Source organism: Lampetra fluviatilis, chromosome 43, assembly GCF_964198595.1.
Source record: "Lampetra fluviatilis chromosome 43, kcLamFluv1.1, whole genome shotgun sequence".
NCBI classification, from domain to species: Eukaryota; Metazoa; Chordata; class Hyperoartia; order Petromyzontiformes; family Petromyzontidae; genus Lampetra; species Lampetra fluviatilis.
Window position 1 is genome coordinate 5,010,697 of NC_136317.1, and position 20,118 is coordinate 5,030,814.

Here is a 20,118-nt window from a genome sequence, read left to right on the forward strand (position 1 = left end):
GCCGCACTAAAGGTCGACCAGGGTCCACCAGCAGCTCGCCGGCCTTGTAATGAAGAACGCTCGCTCTAAATGTTCAACTCGTGCTCATATTATTAATGCACAGGAAGACTGTGAAAGGAGCATGCTCATGACAGCTGCCACTTATTTTCCGTTACAGTGCAACACCGGAGGGGGGGGGGGGGCTCCACTCGGCATATATAATGTATTCTACAACTTCCCCACTTGCAAATTAATTCCTTTCTACGAATTTCTTTTTTTTAATATAAAACAACCCACCCGTTTTCTCGTCTCAATGAGAAGAAGCAACTGACAACACAGTCTCACCGCACGTGCAGTCCCGCGATCCATTCAACAGCATCGGCAGAAGTCTGATATAACGCATGGGTATACATTCACACGATATGGAAACGGACACATTTGAAATTGTTGCCCGAACGAGACACATTTTGTCGCTTGCAAATTATATTTTTATTTTTAAATAAACGCCCTTAGCCGGGGAGGAAATATTAAGGTGAGAGTGGATATATGGTGGGTGCGTAGGTGGAAAGTATCGGGGGTGGGGGGGGGTAATGGGTTGGAGATAAAAATAAAACCGGTGATAAATCTCAATTATCGCTTTTATCTCGCGTCTTCGGCGGCGGCGGCGACGGCGGGAAGATGCAAAAGGCGGAGGGAATCTCGCAGCCGCATCGTCTCGTACGCAGCAGCGCCGGCTTTGAGAGACGGCGAGAGAAGGGCCAGAGAGAGAGAGGAGTGCGCGCCGAGAGGAGATCTGACTCCGCAGTCGTCTGCGAGCAGCAACCGACGGGGTTTTTTTCGGCCAAATCATTACTATTCACGGCGCACCTTGAGCAACGCGCTCCCCCCCCCCACCGTATCATCGTGGTTGGTGCGGCGGTGACGCACACGGCACGCTGCCAGCCCCGACGGGGAGCGGCCCAACCAACCCGGTCTCACCCCTCCCCTACCCCACCCAGCCACGCACCCCCACCACCACCACCATCAGCCCCCCCCCCTTCCCTACCGCTGCCCTGCCTTCCCAACGTCCCTCTCAGCTGCCTTGGCCGCCTCGGGTTTGTAAACAAAATCCATCCAGCAGCAGCAGCGGCGGCGGCGGCGGTGGTGGTGGTGGCGGTGCAAGCGAGCGTCGTCTCGTCTGTGAGAGCGAGAGGGCGAGTGAAGCAGCCTGAATGGATCTGGGCGTTCCTTTATCAATAAAACAAAACAACAAGGCCTTGTTTTGATTTGTATGGGTGGGTTATTCATTTTTTTTCGTGCAATTCTTTTTGGAGGAAGCGGCGTGCGGGCGGGCGGGCGGGGGGGGGGCCCGTTTTATTTTCGGAATGTGACGGCGGATATCCCCCCCCGCGACCCCAACACACGAAGACGGGAGAAATTCAGGATGTCCAAGTAGATTGTGCGAGAGATGAGTCGCGAGGCGGTCTAGCGGTTAGCAGTGTTTACTGTATTTTCATCCGACGGATGGGCCTTCCTCATCGATGTGATCGTGCTCGGAGCCTGGGATAACCTTGGAACACCATGTCAGAATACGACTACCCCAACACGTCTTCTTCGGTAAAAAAAAACGAATGAGCTCTCTCTCTTTCTACACGCTGTGCCTTCTATGTTTTTTTTTCTTCTTCCCATTCGTTTTATTAATTCATGTGCATGTTCGTGTTGGTGCTCCACGCGTGATTAGTGTCGGATTCTTTTGATTTTTCCCTCTTCGCCTGTCTAGCGTTTCTGTAATGGAATGTTTGCATACCAACACCGCCGGACAAGCCGGTATCGGAGAGTCATCGTCCTCGCTTATTCCACTCTCCGGAGGAAATTTGTATGCGGGAGAGGACTGCAATGGCAAAGCGTACTGTACCAATACAATTGCCTCGCCCGTCCCGTTATATATATTTTTAAGGTTGCAGTCTTTGCAAAAAAAACCCATTGTTCGCCTTGTTTCGCAACGTAATCGTGTTGCATAATAGACCGTCAATGCCGCCGTGCCGGGAGAAAACTGTTTGCATTCGCATTTATATTTGAAAAGGGGCCATGAATTGCTAAAGAGGGCCCTATGAATAGCACTCAAATGCCATCAGCGGAATGCTGCTCAACAGAGACGCAATCTATATATGGAAGTCGCACTTTGAGCGTGTCTGGCGATTCTGAATTGTGATTAAGGCGCATGGCATGAATGATCAGACAATTAGTTAATTATGAATAATATTATTATATCCATTGCCGACTCGGACAATGGTAATTCCTGGTTAATGAAAAAAACACACAAGCCGCATTTGCCACGTGATGTTTTCCTGCTGGGATCAGAGCCCGTATAATAACAATCGCACAGATCGGGCGTGTTCGATGCGTGTTCGACAGCACGCGTCGCGAAACGTGGCCGACTCGATGCCGTCGTCGTGAATGTTTTGGAGACGAGACCAATTCTTTTGACGATCCGCAAAACAAAATTCCAACACAATTTACAGGGAGGTGGGTGGGAAATCTGATTGCATTTCGCTCGTCACGGTGGAGGCAGCTTTGGCGCGGGATGTTTATTGGTGGCGGACTTTTGGAGAATAGCAGCGCGTGCAAACAACAGCGAGACCATCAACCACCACCCACCACCACCCCCCCCCGTGTCAACAAGGCGACTTGAAAACACGCGGGCCAGGGCAGGGCATTCACGCAGCGAGGCGTCGCTCATTCCGCTGGTGGAGGTGGGAGACACCAGCCGGAGGAGCGAGGGAATTGGAAATCTCGTGCGGTGGAGGGGGGGGGGGGCAGTGGGGAGAGTGGGCGGTAGTGGAGTCGGGGTACACGGCCCGGTCTCTATGGTACAGTCGGCACATCGCGGATTTTGTTCCTGCAGTGGCGGTGGGAAATTGTTGCACTGCGCTCGATTCGCTGCCCCCCCCCTCCCTCCCCTGCCCCCCTCCCTCCTCTGCCCCCCCTCCCTCCCCTGCCCCCCCCCCTCCTCGCTAGCCCCCCCCCCCGCGCCTCCGATGATGTTGTCGGCCGCGTCACGTGTTACGTATGCGATGCTGGGAGCTGCATTTTTGATACGATGTAATCCAGCGCGCACACACACATATATTTTAAAAAAGATAATATTTATAACTATATATTACCAGTTTTTATTCATATATATACAGTCACGGTGTATATTGTATGGTGGTATAAAACTGCATCGGCTGTTATTTAATTGGGGCTGGGCTGGCGGGGAGAGAGACTCCCAGCGTTGTATTTTGTTAGAACGGAACGGAGCGTCTCGTCTCGTGCCGCCGCGTTTACTGGGGAGGGGGGCGTGGGGGAGGGGGGGGTGGGGGAGGGGGGCATGGGGGAGGGGGGGGGGTGGGGGAGGGGGGGGTGGGGGAGGGGGGGCGTGGGGGGAGGGGGGGGTGGGGGAGGGGGGCATGGGGGAGGGGGGGGTGGGGGAGGGGGAGGGGGGGGCGTGGGGGGAGGGGGGGTGGGGGAGGGGGGCATGGGGAGGGGGGGGGGGTGGGGAGGGGGGCATGGGGGAGGGTGGGGGAGGGGGGCGTGGGGAGGGGGGCATGGGGGAGGGGGGGCGTGGGGGAGGGGGGCGTGGGGGGAGAGGGGGGCGTGGGGGGAGAGGGGGGGCGTGGGGGAGGGGGGGCGTGGGGGGAGGGGGCGTGGGGGGAGGGGGCGTGGGGGGAGGGGCTTGGGGGGAGGGGGGGGGCGTGGGGGTATAGGCGGGAGGGGGGTATAGGGGGAGGGGGGTATAGGGGAGGGGACTATGGGGGGGAGGGGGAAGGGGGGGGGGGGCTATGGGGAGGGAGGGTAATGGGGGGGGGGTCGGACCTGATTAACCTCGCACCCAAGCGAGAAATATTTCGTCTTCGTTATTGATTTCCTTATTATTCAACGTAAGCGCTCTTCCGAATGATCGCATGAATTATAAATACGAATCCGGACGAGCGGGCGGGGGGGGGGGTTTAGGTTAAATTAATGCCGAATCAGCTCGAGCGAGAGAGACAGACGCACGTATTACACAAGCAGCCCCCCCCCCACTTCTCATCCCCATCCAACGCTCCCCCCTTTCAAGGTCACGTCCGCCACTCAGGTCACGCGAACGCCGGAGCGCAATTGGTTCGTTGCTTCTCCCAGCAGCAGCAGCGGCTAGCAGCAATAGACGCAGAAGGATCACCGAGGGACCGAGCGGCACACGCTGTGTCGTCGTGTGCACGATGACAGCTCTCCTGATTGCCGGCATACAAAAGACAAAGACCCCCCCCCCTCCTCCCCGCGTAGCCTTTACACGGCGTTGGGGCAAGTGCTGTTGACCAGGTGCCTAATGAAGGCCGGCACTGGCGCGCGAGGGGGTGGGTTGGCCCGGCTCTATGTCCGGCTGGCTCTGCCTCCCGAGTGGCGATGGTTTACACACCGTGCCAGCTACTCATTTGAGGCTGAGTCGACCTAGGGGAGGTCCAAGACTGGTTCAGATAATCGTTACTGGTGTTGGCCGTGGGCAGGAATCCAACTCGGGGTCGCCGGGTTCTTATCGCAGCGCGCTAACCGCTCCAGAAGGTCTTTCGACTGATGGTGATTAAACGGCTGAACGGTGATTGATTGATTAGTCTGGGGCCTCGGCGCATAAGATCCCCTTTATAGCCTTAAGACTGTAGGGGCAAGTGCTGTTAGCGAGCACTTATGAAGGCCGGCACGGCACACGAGGGCGTGGATTGGTCAGCACCACGCCAGACCGCCTTTGTCTCCCCAGTGGGCGATGTCTTACACACCGCACCAGCTTTCATTTGAGGCTGAGTCGACCTAGGGGAGGCCCAGGACCGGTTCAGATAATTATCGTCACTGGTGTTGGCCGTGAAGCAGGAATCGAACCCGGGTCCCTGGGGTCGTAGCGCGGTAGTGGAGCGGTTACACAAGCGCAACAACATCAACAACAACCGCCATTCGCCACTAAGTGACGGTGACGTCACCACGGCGCTTGTTGCCAGGCTATGTGCACGTTGAGGCCACGTGAAGTGTCGAACGCCCGCTGGCAGGAGGTCAAGGGGCAGACCCAGGTCGACCGACTGAGATGATTGGCCGCACACACAAACAAGCAATTGTCAATCGCACGCAGAAGAAGAGAACAGCAGGGGAATCTCCACTGCCTTCCCCCCCTCCTCTCCCCACACGCAACATTTGGCACGAAATTAAATTTCGCTGGCTCTGTGTAACGCGAGAGAGTCACGTGGGCAGCGCTTGTCATTGCGCGCGGATACAATCGGGAACATCTCTACGATTTAGCTATCGGGGGTCATTGCGTTGGCCCGGGAGAGGTTCGGCATAATGATACAACTGCAAATTTAACGCTTAGGGATTCGGAGCTAATTCGCTTTACGCATATTATTACTGTTGCTCGCAATATGCAGACAGCTGTGCTCGACTGCGGTGAGGGTGCGGTTGGGGGGGGTATCCGAGTTTGAGTCCTAGCCACGGCTTACGTCAGGGTCAAGGAGGTCAGGGGCTCGAGCTGAAGATGCCTTCGTGGCACGTGACATCAGCAAGCGCACGGCGAGGACACCACCACCACCCACCACCACCCACCACACCACCCACCACCACCACTCACCACCACCACCCACCACCACCACTCACCACCACTCACCACCACCACCCACCACACCACTCACCACCACTCACCACCACCACCACCACCACCACCCACCACAACCACCACCCACCACCACCACCACCACCCACCACCCACCACCACCCACCACCCACCACCACCCACCACTCACCACCCACCCACCACCACCCACCACCACCACCCACCACCACCACCCACCACCCACCACCACCACCCACCACCACCACCCACCCACCACCATCACCCACCATCACCCACCACCACCCACCACTCACCACCACCCACCACCACCCACCACAACCACCACCCACCACCACCACCCACCACCACCACCTACCACCACCACCCACCACCACCACTCACCACCACCACCCACCACCACCACTCACCACCACCACCCACCACAACCACCACCCACCACCACCACCACCACCCACCACCCACCACCACCCACCACCACCCACCACGGCGTCGCCCCCACGTGTCCAGACTCGTTCCCGTTGCGCGCCTTGACGGCGGCGGCGCGGCTCGGCACGGCTCGGCACGGCTCGGCTTCTGCAGTGGAAAAGGGAGACAAACAAAAACACATCCCGGCGCTTCTCCTGAGCTCGGCACGGCCCTGGCACGGTTCGGCTTTGCCCACTTGGCGAGGTGGGGAGAAGAGGGCTGGGGGAGGGGCAGTGGATATTCTCCTCCTGTTCTCTCCTTCTACGTGCGATTGACAATTGCTAATGATGCTTTCAAGTAAAGCCACGAGTGTCGCACGAAAAAAGTAAACAACGCATGCTGTGTTTGACCCCCCCCCACCTCCTGCAGGCCGGCTGTGTGAGACTCCTCCCGGTGCCTTGGCAGAGCGAGCACTTGGCCGAAATTTGCCATCAGCTGCATCGAAAAGTAGTCATCTGCCAAAAAGGTAAGCCGCGTCATGGGGGGCACGACCGAGGGAGGGGCATGGGGGGAAGGGTGGCGGGGGAGCACTGATGGCATCAATCACATGGGCAATGGAAGTGTTTGTCAATTTAACCCAGAATCGTCAGAATTTATTTATCTTAGAGAAATTCGACGCGCCATGAAGAAGCTCCTTTTCAAAGCTATCCAGTAGGGACGGGTCAGAAAGTTACAACAAACAAAACAACTATAGGAGTGCGAAGTATAGGAAAGATAAGCACAATCATTAAAACTAAATTCATTGAAACTTTATTTTTATTTTACCAGGTAAATCCCACTGTGCTGTTTTTCTAAAGTGATCTGGCCCTCCATCGGTTCAGGATTTGTGTTCCTTGTGTCTCCACGGCGAACGTGAGAGTGGACCGCTGTGACTATGATGAGAGGAGTGGGGAGGCGAGTGAGTGCTGTGTTTTATGACACACTGCTGTCCGCTTTGTATGTGTTGTCCGTGGAACGCATTGTGGGTGTGATTCAATGTTCATGGATACGTTGAGGAATAGTGACGTTGAGTAAAAAGGCCAGTGACAATTTGTTTTGTACAACTGGTGCTGCTTCGTTGATACCAGCGGGTGGCTGGGTGGGTAGCTGAGTGTTTGTCTGACTGGCTGGTTGGCTGGCTGGCTGACTGGCTGACTGGGTGGCTAGGTGGCTGGCTGGGTGGCTGACTGGCTGGGTGGGTGTGTGGGTGGCTGACTGTTTGTCTGACTTGCTGGTTGGCTGGCTGGCTGGCTGGGCGGCTGACTGGCTGGGTGGCTGGCTGGCTGGCTGGTTGGCTAGCTGAGTGGCTGACTGGCTGGCTGACTGAGTGGGTGGCTGGCTGGCTGGCTGACTGGCTGGGTGGGTGTGTGGGTGGCTTGCTGGGTGGCTGGCTTGGGTGGCTTGCTGGCTGAGCGGATGGCGAGGTGGCTAACTGGCTGAGTGGATGGCTGGCTGGCTGGAGTAAGCTAACCAAGCAAACGACCACAATAACAATTCTCAGTGTTACTCAGAGCTGTGCAATTACCATCATCATCATCATCGGAGTCATCACCTATTTTTCATTGCACCTCTCACATTCAACGCGCCATGCACACACAACAACGACGAGGGCAACCCGGGATGTTTGTGCAAATTTTAATGGGTAAGTGGGAGGCTTTCTGCCAGCCCAGTGCTGCGTGAGTCGGAGCAAACGCTATCGCCTCCACGCAGCAACGCCACACCGGTTGCGATGGCTCTACACCACAGCAGCTTGCGTCCCGTGATAAACATCAAACCATCGGTTTTGCGGGGGGCACCTGACAAGACGGTTCGCGTTGCCTGTGACAATTTATAAATGTCCGCGTTGAAAAATACAACGAAAACTGCCCCCCAATTTCTTGTGGCCAGAACCTTGGCATTGCTTGCGATCAGAAGTCGGTCAAACTCAATCGAATAACAATCTCCTTCCATCCTGCAACTTCCCCCCCCCCTCTCTCTCTTGTTGAGTGTTCGTGGAAGAAGGGGGGAGGATGTGCAGCTAAGCAGAACGTGGCCTGACACACTCCCCCCCCCCCCTTTGTTGCGCAACTGCTCGCTTAGATGTGGGCAAGGCAGTTGGCGGGGGGGGGGGGCGATTAAGTTTGGCGATCGGTTTACACCGGGAACTGACTGCTCACCCCGGGGGGGGGGGGCGCTCAACGAGGGAAGGTCGTTTTCGAATAACCCCCCTTGCCTTCTGGGCACCACAAGAGGATGAATGGGTAAATGACGGTCAAATACGATGCTTATCATTATTAATACTGCGTAGGGCAAATTAACGGAGGTCACAAAAATGCGTGGTGACCAAATTGTGAACGGTGTTATAATGTAGAGGACGCGAGCGCGGTATTTATCGACGAGCTCGGCGCGACCTTCTGACAAGTCGTAGCGAGAAGGGCGCGAGCACGCGGTTTTGCCCCGACACGTGACCACCCTTAGCGCGCCCGGACGCGACGACGCCACGGCTCATCACCTTGCGCTGTGTTTTCATTCCTCTGCTTCCCCTTAATCTCCGCCGTCCTCCTCCTAAAGAATCTCTCCGCTCCGCCGTGACGGTTTGAAACGTGCACGAGTCGACCGATCCCCACCGCCCCCCCCCCCCCAAAAAAAAAATTCTTCTTCTTTCGTTCTCCCGTTGCGTAAACTCTTACCCAGCATGACGCTTGTGGTCCCTCTTCCCCACCTCACACTACGACCATCCCCGCAACCTCCTCCCCACCTGAACCGAACCTGACCCTCAACCCCAAACCACCACCCCCACCCCCCCCCATCGTTGCCACCACCGCTGCCATCATCGCCACCATCGCCACCAATACCACCATCGTCACCACCGCCATCGTCGCCAACACCACGACCATTATCGCCGTCACCACCGCTACCGCTTCAACCGCTGCCACCCCTTGCCACCATCGCCATCAACGCGAACAATCGCCACTACCGCCATCATCGCTTCCGCCACGACCACCGTCGCCACCACCACCGCCACCCCCGCCGGCCCCAACCCTTCGGCGGCAACAGCCGTGCGGAGGTTCATCGCTCGGCAGAGGTTGCGGCAGAGGGTGAGCGGTGGCGGCGGCAAGCAGTGGGCGGCCGTGACTCCCACCAAGGATGGCCACGGGGCACCACCGCCGTCGGCGTCGGAAGGCGGCAGCGGCCGGCGGTTTTACCGCAAGCTGAGGGCGATGCACGGCGGAGGCGGCGGCGGAGGTTGCCACCCGCACGAGTGCTCCTGCGGGCTCGACGGCCTCAAGAGCGGCGCCACCAGGCACAAGCTGGCGGCCAGAGACTGGTAAGCGGCGGGCGTGCAGCCGGAGGATGAACCGGTCGGTTGGTCGGTCGGTGCGGCTTGGTCGCGTGGGATTTGCGCCGTCGCCGATTGTCCGCGATTCGAGATGCAATCGATTTTTTTGCGTTAAGCCGGAACCCCCCCCCGCCCCACTTAATGATCCGGCCAAATGTGTGTCGTTGCACCCTCCGCCAGCTGACGACGCAGCCAAAACCAATTGAAACGTCCGCGTGTAAAAGCTTCCGCGCGCGTTTCCGGTCGCGGCCAGGGCGAAGTTCGACGCGTGATCGTTAAGCGAGGGTTCCTCGCCTGTAAAACCGACAGTTCACCAGCATTGATTCATGCGATGCCCGACTGCTGATGAGACACTGTAATGCCGAAACCAGATTAGTGTCTCCGTGTCCAAAAAATGTCACGACGTTTTGTTTTTTTATCACGGGGGACACAGTCGTTCTGCTCCAGGTTTTGACGGATGAGAAACATCGTTAAAGATGTGCTTTAATCACGAGTTAAAAGCAATCAAACAAAAAACTACAACAGGTGAGCGGCGTAAATGTTTTACCAAAAAAAACAAAAACAAAGGTCCCCCGTATAGCCTGTGACAGGCTATTGGAGCAAGTGCTGTTAGCGAGCACCTATAAAGGCCGGCACAGCACAAGAGGGGGTGGGTGGCCAGCACCACGCCCGACCGCCTTTGTCTCCCGAGTGGCGATGTTTACACACCGCACCAGGTACTCATTTGAGGCTGAGTCGACCTAGGGGAGAGCCAAGACCAGTTCAGATAATCGTCACTAGTGTTGGCCGTGAGCAGGAATCCAACTGGGGTCGCCGGGTTCTTAGCGCAGCGCGCTAACCGCTACAGAATGTCTTTCGACTGATGGTGATTAAACGGCTGAAAGGTGATTGATTGATTAGTCTGGGGCCTCCGCGCATAACCGCCCAACGCTCCAAGCCCCGGGGATCATCGACCGGTCGAGATCTACGAGGCCGCACGTCCGCACACAGGCCCAAATGAGGCGGCTCGCGCTCCGTGTTTTCAAAATAGATTCCGCAAACAAGTTGGGCAGCAGGGCACTCCGGGGCACACCAACAACCTGCGCCTGGCAACTTTGAATGAGGTCATTTTGGCTTTAAAAAAAAAAACATACACAATAAATCAACCAACATCGGGATGCTTTTTCCGAACTGAATCGGGTCATGGGGGCAGCGACTCTACCAAGGCCTTCTTCCATCCTGGTCCTGTCCTCCGCCAGTGGCATCGACCGTGGCTCCCGGATCGCCGGACTCTCCTCGGCAAGGCGCACCGGCCCGAGATTATCCAGCGCGATCGCGGGCGGCCTCGGGGTCTTTTGCCCGGATGACATCCTTCGAACGTCTCCCCGGGAAAGTCTTTCGGCATTCTTAGCAGATGAGCCCATCCACCGTAGCCGGCTTCGCGCCACGCTGAATAGTGCCGACTGAACGTTGAGTAGATCTCTACAAAAATAGAATGCATCTTGGGATTACATCGACAGACATAAAGAGCAACACATGGGTTCGAGAGCTTGCACAGGCATGTTCCCGTACAGCACTTGTCCCAGCATTCTGTAAGCCTACACGGGGGATATTCGTCTAGGTGAGATGGAAGAGGGCTTGAAGCTGATTATGTGGTCAGCAACAAGCAGCACTATCGATGGTGCAACGGATCAAAGTGTAAACGCAGAGGTTAGGAGAGCTTTGGGGAAGGGACGATGGTGAGGGGAGAGAATGATTGTAAAATTGGCGACTGTATTTCATTGAGTACATATCTACAAAAATAGAATGCATGTATTTTATTTTAACAAGTCAATTGAATGCCATTCACGGGCTGCTCGGGCATGGCCAGCTTTATGGAAGATGCAAAAACACCGAGGCACTTTGTGCACTTTGTGCAGAGGGGGTTTAAGGGCAACGCTGGGAACGCATCGTACGTACGTATATGTTGAACTTCTTTTGCACCGTTGCAAATCGGAGGTGCGGGGCTGGACCTTGAACTCCACCTGTCCACTCGAGAATTCTGTTTCATCTCACGACGCAGTACACACGTGGGTTTCGTGTAGCCTCTCAAAGCCACCGTATCTGTAGACCGTGGCCGTATTTGTATTTATAGAGAGAGAGAGTAGGGGGGAAGAACAAGAGGCAGCCAGTCAAAGGCAGAGTGGTAAACAAGAAAAAAGTTCTTGAGCGTGGACTTTAACGAGGGGGGGGGGGGGGGCAGGGCTTCGACAGCACGGATGGCTGGAGGATGGTTATTCCAGACTGTGGGGGACAGCAGAGGACGATGCCAATCTCGGGTGGCGGCAAACCGGATTCGAACCTAGGTGCTCACGTCCCAGGTTCTCGCCTTGTGAGTGGCACTCGCCCTCGCTTGCCGTCGATTTGGCCTCTTTGAGCAGGTGGCGGCAGCGGTCGTCTCCCCCGCGAAAGTGGCAGCGGCTTCAGGGACGGCAACACGCAAGCGACGTCGCGACGCCTTGCAGGGGGCGTCCCTGGTCGCGGAGGATCACGCCGGGAATTCAAACGTTTCCTATAAAAGCAGCGGTGACGTTCTCCGCCGCTGAGACTGCCTAAGAAATCCAAGTGACCGCAGGATTTATTTATTTTTGGCTTCTTCAAAATCGTCCGATGCTGTACAACAATATCCTATATTATCCAGGTTGTGCTTGTGCACGACTGCCCACACAGCAATATCAAATTATTCGGTTTATTGAGTATCCTCATTTATTTGTCAACACACGAGTGCATGTGTAATGAGCGACTTCTGCGACACGTCGTGTAGAGGGTGCTTCTTCTTTATTTGCTCACACTGGGCACAACACAGGCCAACACAGGCCAACACTTGTTCTTCCTCACACTGAGCAGAGTGTGAGGTATTACCACCTCTTCTGGCTACACACACAGCCGATCACTCGGCGTGGTCACATTGCCCCCACTCGGCTACGCCGCTGGCTGGCTGCGTGACGATGATGGCGATAGAAACCACGCAGGGGATCTTCCACGTGGCCGGACGACGGAGAGAGATGTCGGCGAGCAGCGACGCAGCCAGGACCCAGGACCCCACACACGAGCCCCGAGCTCCGGGTCCGCTCCCCCTTATATCCCCCCAGGCGTGGCTAGGCCCCACCTTCGGCCACGCCCTCTCGTGGAACCTTCGAGCAGATTCCCGGAGTATCTCGGCTAGCCCCACCTGTTACCTTTGCCCCAGAGACACCTCCTTCTCTGATTGGTTGTTAATTCTGTGCCCGTACCCGCGAATCCCTTCCCAGGCCAGCAGGTGTCACCCTGTCATTACACATGTAGGTTTTCTCGTTAAGGAGCAGAAACCATCATGCAAACTCCGGTCATCTTCACAGAAGCGGCTTTTGGTTCACCATCAGACAAAGACTGTTGTCACCGCATCATCACGCGCTTTCAAAAGCGCTTCTGCGGCCGTCTGAAACGCTCTTCTTTCCGATATTAGGAAGCCACTGGAGCTGTGCACTTTTAATTATAAATTGAAAACTCACTTCTTCGTCCTTTCCCCACACCTCCAATTAGCACGGATGGCTATGTACAGTGCGAACTAAGTTCCACATACATACATACAAAGATTCACACAGAGAGCCATAGTTTGCTGTTCTTCCCCCGCACCTCCGATTAGCACGGTTGGCTACGTACGGTGCGAAAGAAGTTCCACATACATACGTACGACACATTCCAAGCATTGCCCTTCAACCCCCTGTGGCACATTGCACAAGCGTCTCCGTGTTTTACATATGCCAGAAAGCCTGACCAATGCCAAAGCAATGTGTGAATACCATTCAATCGACGTGCAGAACATATAACGGGCGTGATGCTCGCGGCTATGCTTCAGTTACGAGTGGACACTCACGCGTAAAACACCATGCAGGCCTTTCCGCTAGCAGTGACGTGAGCAAGAAATTGCAGACGTCTTCGGAATCCATGAATTGTGGAAAATTTGGGTCACGCATCGAATCAAGAATATGCAAATATATTTTTAGACTCTGGTGCATGTAGTGAATCTTACGGGCAGCAGGGGACACATGTGCCCATTACATACAGGCAATATGAATTGAAAAGCATCGAGTCGCAAACGTATTCGATGCGAGTTTTCAATGCGAGCTTAAGAAGTGCATTTAACGAGATGTCACTAAACAGTTCATCTGCGGGATCTAGACGGACGGTTGCATCAGAAGAGCGTGAGACATGGCTCGGCAAGGCCTTCCTCCAGCAGTGTGCAGATCATGACTGATGATGATGATGATGTGTATTTAAAGTAAGGAGCAAGAACATGTAAATGTTTCACAAGCAAGCGCCGCTGCATTCGTGGATTTCAAATGGGTTTCCATTTTGAGCAGCTAATGGATTTTCCTGTGCATTGGCGTGCGCACGTGCGTGTGCGTGTGTGTGCGCGTGCTTCCATGCGTGCGTGTGTCTGGGGCGGAGCGGTGGCGCAGCGGTTAGCGAACTGCGCTGCGAGCCAGACGAGAGATGAGTTTGTTTACCGGCCACGGCAAACATCGGTGGCAAATATCTGAATCGGTCCTGGGCCTTCCCCCGCCGCTAGGTCAGCTCAGCGTTAAATAACCACCCGGTGAAATGTGCAACACGCCAGTGCTGGAGAGATGAAGGCGACCGGGCGTGGTGCTGGCCACACCATCGTCTTGTCTTGATTGGTGCTCGCTAGCAGCGCTCGTCCCAGCAGCCCCGTACGCCTACAAGGGCGATCTTTGTCTGCGTAACCTGGGTGAAAGGGCTATATTTTTTGTGACAGTCAGAGAGAGCTGCAGTTTGTCAGAACGACACGGACACAATGAGGGGGACCTCCCAATCAGCCGCTGCAGTCCGTGCGGACGGCAATGAAGAACAAATTAAATGTGACAAATACCCTTGGAATTGCATTCATAGAGAGAGAGGAGCACAAGGACTAATGCACGCAGGTTAACGACACCGTTCGGACCGTGGGCTTGGGCTGGAGGCGTCACGCGGCCAGGGGGGATGACGGCCGATGGTCAAAGACGAGGCACGGAGTGGCAGCCCAGGGATGGAACGCGTCTGAAAGGACGTCCACCCGACGAGACGGAGTGATGAGACCAGCGGTGACATTGGAGATCTGTGACAAAGAGCTTCACAGCTCTTCGGATTTCTCCAGTATAAATACATATTCTGATTCTGATCAATATTCTGAAATGAGTATTTCGCACCATCCTGTGAGAGATGGGGACAGATTGGGGAGGCCTTCAGCCAGCAGTGGATTGGCCATGGCTGATGATGAATTATATTTACCAAAACGTAATTCGGTCTTCTCTGAACTTTCAGGTGCTGTTCTTACACAACCCGCGGGGAATTTGAGCGCAATACAAATACAGCGCATAATACTTAACCAATTATCTTGTGAAATTGCCATTGGCTATTCAGGGGCTGCTGGACGCTTCACAATGCGTCAGGGAGACGATTCTGACGTGAGCGGTTTCCGCCTGAAAGCGCAGGTCTGACCTTTGTCGCATGCCGCCTTCGCTGGCACGTCGCCGTTACGCGGCCGCGGTCACGTTTTTTTTTTTGTTTGACGCATCCGGGGGTCACTTTTCGTGGCGCGCTCCAAAAAATACGAAAATTATAATAAAATAAAAAATGAAAAAAAAATTGTATTTAAAAAAAGTAACATGAATTAGCGGCGTGAATTGTCGCCACACCCCCCTCCCACCGCCGCATTTTAACGAACGTAATCACTTGGCAGATCCTCACGGGCGCTCGCCGTTATTTGCCGTGGCGTCGGCGGCGCGCTGGCCTGCACCGTGGCCCGCGATCGAGGGGACTGAAAAGGCCCCGGGTGCGACTCGACCACGCGGGCCCCCCCCCCCACCCCCACCCCACTAGAATGCGTCGCTCAGCTGCTCTCTCGTGCATTTTCCTTTCCGGAGAAAGAACGAGGGCAGCGACAGGGAAGGGATTGGTGGGTGGGGGCTGGGGGGGTAGGGGGTGGGGGCGCGATGATGCTGGGAAACGACGAGGCGGCAGTGATGAGCGGGGGGGGGGGGGTGCGGGGGGCACAATCCCCGCAATTCCTTCCACGCGAGCGCTTTACCCTTCGCACGCTATGCTCTGCCTCGATTTCATTTTGTTCCCTCCCTCCCTATCCGTCTCTTCCTCCTCTCCGCCGCTGCCTCGCTGACCGCCGTCGCCACCGACACTCCCCACCGCCACCATCGCCACGACGACTCCGACTCCTCGACACGATCCTCCCGCAGCCGGGTCGCGGCGGCAACGGCGGCGGCGACGGTGCCGGAGAAGGGCCTCTGCTCGTGCGACCATCGCCGAGGCCTGGCGCTGCCCTTCTCCTTCCCGCCCTTCGGATTCGCCGCCGCCTCCTCCGCCGTCCCTTCCCCCGCCACGGGCGCTCGGCCCCCGGGACGGACGCGCGCGGCGGCGCTCGCCGTTTCCCCGCGGCCGTCGCGCGCGTACCCGCAGATGTTCCTGCCGCACCCCTGCGGTCCCCCCGCGGGGCCCAAATCGGCGGCGATGACGGCGGCGGCGTTGGAGCACAGGCAGCGGCCGCGCCGCTGCTGCAGCACGGGGCCCGCGCTGTGCTACGAGATCGGCTCGCCCGATGGCACCGACGGCGGAGGCGGCGCGGGAAGAGCAGGTCGGTGGCGGCACCGCGGGCAGCGCCGGGGGGCGCGGGACGGGGCGGCACGGGCGGAACAGGGCGATGGCCGACGGGGCGGAATTCGTCGTGCCGCTCGCGCCGATGAGAGTCTTCGCCGAGCCGTGCCGCCGTCGGCGTGCGCCGGGCATGTCGACGGTGGCGACGCTAATTGTCGTCGCTTTTGCTCCCCGTGATCAACCGTTTACTAAATGTAAGGCGGCCGATTAACAAATCGCCCGCAACGCGCCCCGATTCCGTCAGATCTTGGAAGCCAAGCGGGTTTGGGATAGTGCTCGGACGGGCGACCGCCGTGCACAAACAGGTTGCCACAAGGGGCCTTCACACAGCAGTGGATTAACAAATGGCCTGTAAATTATGGAGGAAGGCACCTCTGTGCCTCTCGGTCATGGAGGGTTTATTTGGCCATTCTTCACTGCGCTCGCCACTGCGGGTCAGTGAAGGTGGGGTGGTGGCCCATGACTGGTTCATATATTAATTCGCCGTTGATGTGAGCCAAGGTTAGGAATCAAACTCGGGTGGCCGGGTTCAGAGAAAAGTGTGCAAATCACTCAGCCTCTGCTTCATGCGATTGGTAATATAAAAATGGTACATTGTATACGGTAACATATAGCAAAACAATTCGAATAAATCTGTGATCGCGCGGCCGCACATTTTTCCTGCCCGGAATCAAACGGGACGTCACTTCCACGGGAGCCCAAGCAAGAGTCATTTCCAACCCAGGAAATGCGGTATTGGGGGGGGGAGTGGAAATAAACCCCACTGCGTAATTGGCAAACCGCCTCACCGCTTGGGGAGTTTCACCCATTTCTAATGAGCGCCGCACGTTACAAAACGTTAACTCAACCCCCCCCCCCTCCCCATTCCGCGGGCAAATCGACGCGTTCGTAAGACGCCCAACGGGATGTTCCGCCCTCCTCCGTCTCTTCTCGTGGAGAATCTTCGGGAATTCCTCACAATGATTCATCCCCCACCCCCCCCCCCATAGCCTTTGCAAACTGTCGGGGAAATGCTGATAAGGACCACCCCCAAGGGCCGGCACGGCACACATGGAGATGGGTGGCCAACCACCTTTGCCTCCCCAGTGGCGATATATTTATACACTGCACCGTTCAGATAATCGTCGCTAGTGTTGGTGGCCGTGAGCAGGAATCGAACACGGGTCGCCGGGTTCACACCGCGGCGTGCTAACCGCTACACGAACAGTTGCCCGTTGGATAGACTCTCCGCAACCATAGGACTGTCAATTTACACAACTAGCTTAGGGCTGTAAATGGGGGATGATAATCAATGGCTCGGTGGTCATTGAACCAAAGAAAACACTGTGACAGTTTTGTTTTCGTTTTTCTAAATTACATTTGCGTCATTGCCTTAGCCACCCCCTCCTGCCCTCAACCTCCCCCACTCTTCCGCCCCCTGCCCCCCTCCCACCGCGCTACCCACAGGCGATCAGAAGCCGTGTTCCGACGACGACGATTACATCACGAAGAGGAGGATCCCTCCGCCGAAGCCCAAGCGTAACCCCAGCACCCGGCTCAGCGGCCTGTACGGCGCGAGGAGCGCCACGTTGGCGCTGCCGTCGCGCCCGGCCTCCACACCCGTGATCCTTGAGCGCTCCTGGGCGCGGCCGGGCCACACGGCGCTCAAGGACCACCACCACCACCGCCGCCGTGACGACGACGACGATGACGAAGACGACGACGGAGAGCCGGTCTACATCGAGATGGTCGGCGAATTCGGCAGAGATGCCGAGCAGCAGGAGGAGGAGGACACGGCCACCGCAGCTGCCACCGCCGCCCCTGCCGCTGTCGGCACTCCAGCGTCGCGGCCCGAGCAGGTGGAGTCAGAATACGAGGAGATGAAGTACTACCCGGTTTGCTTCTCCACGCTGCGAGAGCCTGCCGACCCGTGCAAGCGCGGCGCATTCGGCCTGCCCTGCTACCGGAGGCCGCAGCCCCACGGCCGTGCCGAGGCGACCAAGGGCGCGGAGGGCAGCGGCGGCGACGGGATGCGGTCGGGGCTCTGCGGCGAGCTGGCCAACCGGATCCCGCCACCCTTCCCCGAGCTGCAGCCGCACCGGCCCCCTCTGCTGTCGCTGCCGCCAGAACCGGCTTCGGCGCCGTCGGCGGCCGGCGCCGCGGCGTGCCCCTCGGCCTCCGCGTTCGCTGACGTGGCCGACGCCAAGCAGGGCGGCGCGCCGGGCGCGAGCGCCGGTTACGCGAGGCCCCCTCCGGGCCCGTCCAAGGAGCTCGAGGCGCCGGGGAAGGAGTTGAAGGACGCGGAGAGGGAGGTCTGTGCCCCGCTGAGCAGGGGGGCCCTGAGCGGCGCCGAGCGGCCGTGCCCGGCTCCCGCGCTGCCGCCGCTCCTGCTGCCACCGCCGCCGTCCTCTAAACCGTCGTGCAAGCCGGGCCACGCGGGCCTGTGCCTTCCGGGACACGGCCAGGCGCCCAAGTCATCGGCGCCAGAGATTTCTGATGCGACGAGCCCCAAGGTGCCTCTGGGCCACCACCGTCACCCCAAGTCCCACTCCTACCCCGCACCGGCCGCGGCAGCCACGGCGGCGGTGACGCACGCGGGGGGCTACGGCGCTCAGGCTCAGGTGTCCTCGCAGATGAAGGCATCAGCGGCGGAGGCCAAGGCCTATGATCCAAAGGCGGCCTGCCCGCGCATCCACCGGCCCCAGGAGGCCACGGGGTTTCACGCTTCGCACGTTCCCAAGGCCCAGTCCCTGAAGAGCTGTCAGGTCAAGGCCCAGACCTTCCCACAGCCGCACGGGGCCTACAAGCCGTCCTCCGGCCAGGCTAAGCTCCAGGACTACGCACGGGCCAGACCTCCAGCCTACTCGCAGGCCCACCAGCCCCCAAACTATGCACAAGCCACGTCCGAGATTTACACGCTGGCTCAGTCGCTGGCCTTCTGCAGGGTGCAGTCGCAGAGCTGCACAAAGTTCCAGTCGATGGCCCCGCAGGCGAATAGCCACCGGCCTTGCGTGCAGACACAGTTCAGCGTGCCGCCGGCCGCCAAGGCACAGCCGGGCTCTTCACAGCAGCCCAACCACCACCGCTACTTCTGCCAGGAGACGCACATCACCACCTACTCGCGCGGCACGCCGCACGCCACCGGCGGCTCCAAGAGCCACACCGTGCCGCCGCACGCCAAACTCGGCTCGGCCGCGTGGACGTCCGCGCAGGCGGCCGGGAATCCCAGGGCCGCTCAGGCCGAGGCCCAGGCTCGGACGCGAGCTCCGGCCACCGCCACCGCCGGCGTTGGCGCAGCCGCCGGCACAAGCGACGGCGCCTCTGGGCACAACCAGCAGGGCGGCTGCGTGCGGGCGCAGCACACACAGACGTACCCACAGAGCAGGGCCCACGGCGACGCGCGCTTCGGGTACCGCCAGCAGCACCACTCGGCGGTGGCGGCGGCGGCGGGCAGCAGGCCTCTGACGAGCCCACTCGACGACCTGGCCTTCGTGCTCGTTACAGGCAGGCCTGAGCTCAGGTCGTCACCGGCCGGCAAGCAGCTTAACGGTGAGCAGCCTTTGTTTGCTGTCGTTGTCGTCGTTGTTGTTGTTTTCTTGTTGTCATTGTCGTCGTCGTCGTTGTTGTCATTGTTGCTCTTCTTGTTGTAATTGTCGCCATTTTCGTTGTCGTCGTTGTTGTTGCTATTCTTGTTGTTAATGTCATCGTCATCATTGTCGTTGTCGTCGTCGTTGTTGTTGCTATTCTTGTTATTGTCGTCATCGATGTCGTTGTTGTTGCTATTCTTGTTGTCATTGTCGTCGTCATCATTGTCGTTGTCGTCGTCGTTGTTGTTGCTATTCTTGTTATTGTCGTCATCGATGTCGTTGTTGTTGCTATTCTTGTTGTCATTGTCGTCGTCATCATTGTCGTTGTCGTCGTCGTTGTTGTTGCTATTCTTGTTATTGTCGTCATCGATGTCGTTGTTGTTGCTATTCTTGTTGTCATTATCGTCATCATCATTTTCGTCGTTATTATTGCTATTCTTGTTGTCATTGTCGTCGTCATCATTGTCGTTGTTGTTGCTATTCTTGTTATCATTGTCGTCGTCATCGTTGTTGTGTGCTTCCTGCTTCTTCGA

The 20,118-nt window shown here is 57.5% G+C and overlaps 1 protein-coding gene across 1 annotated transcript in view; it reads left to right on the forward strand.

Annotated features, from left to right (window-relative positions):
• Positions 1-1,038: 1,038 nt before the first annotated feature.
• LOC144947046 (uncharacterized) overlaps positions 1,039-20,118 on the forward strand; it is a 60,505-nt gene continuing 41,425 nt past the window's right edge. Inside the window, exons 1-5 of the mRNA XM_078876190.1 lie at positions 1,039-1,575; positions 6,425-6,521; positions 9,071-9,341; positions 15,605-15,999; positions 17,466-19,547. Of these exons, the coding sequence (XP_078732316.1) occupies positions 1,540-1,575; positions 6,425-6,521; positions 9,071-9,341; positions 15,605-15,999; positions 17,466-19,547 (2,881 nt within the window). The 5' untranslated portion in view covers positions 1,039-1,539. The remainder of the gene's footprint in view (positions 1,576-6,424; positions 6,522-9,070; positions 9,342-15,604; positions 16,000-17,465; positions 19,548-20,118) is intronic.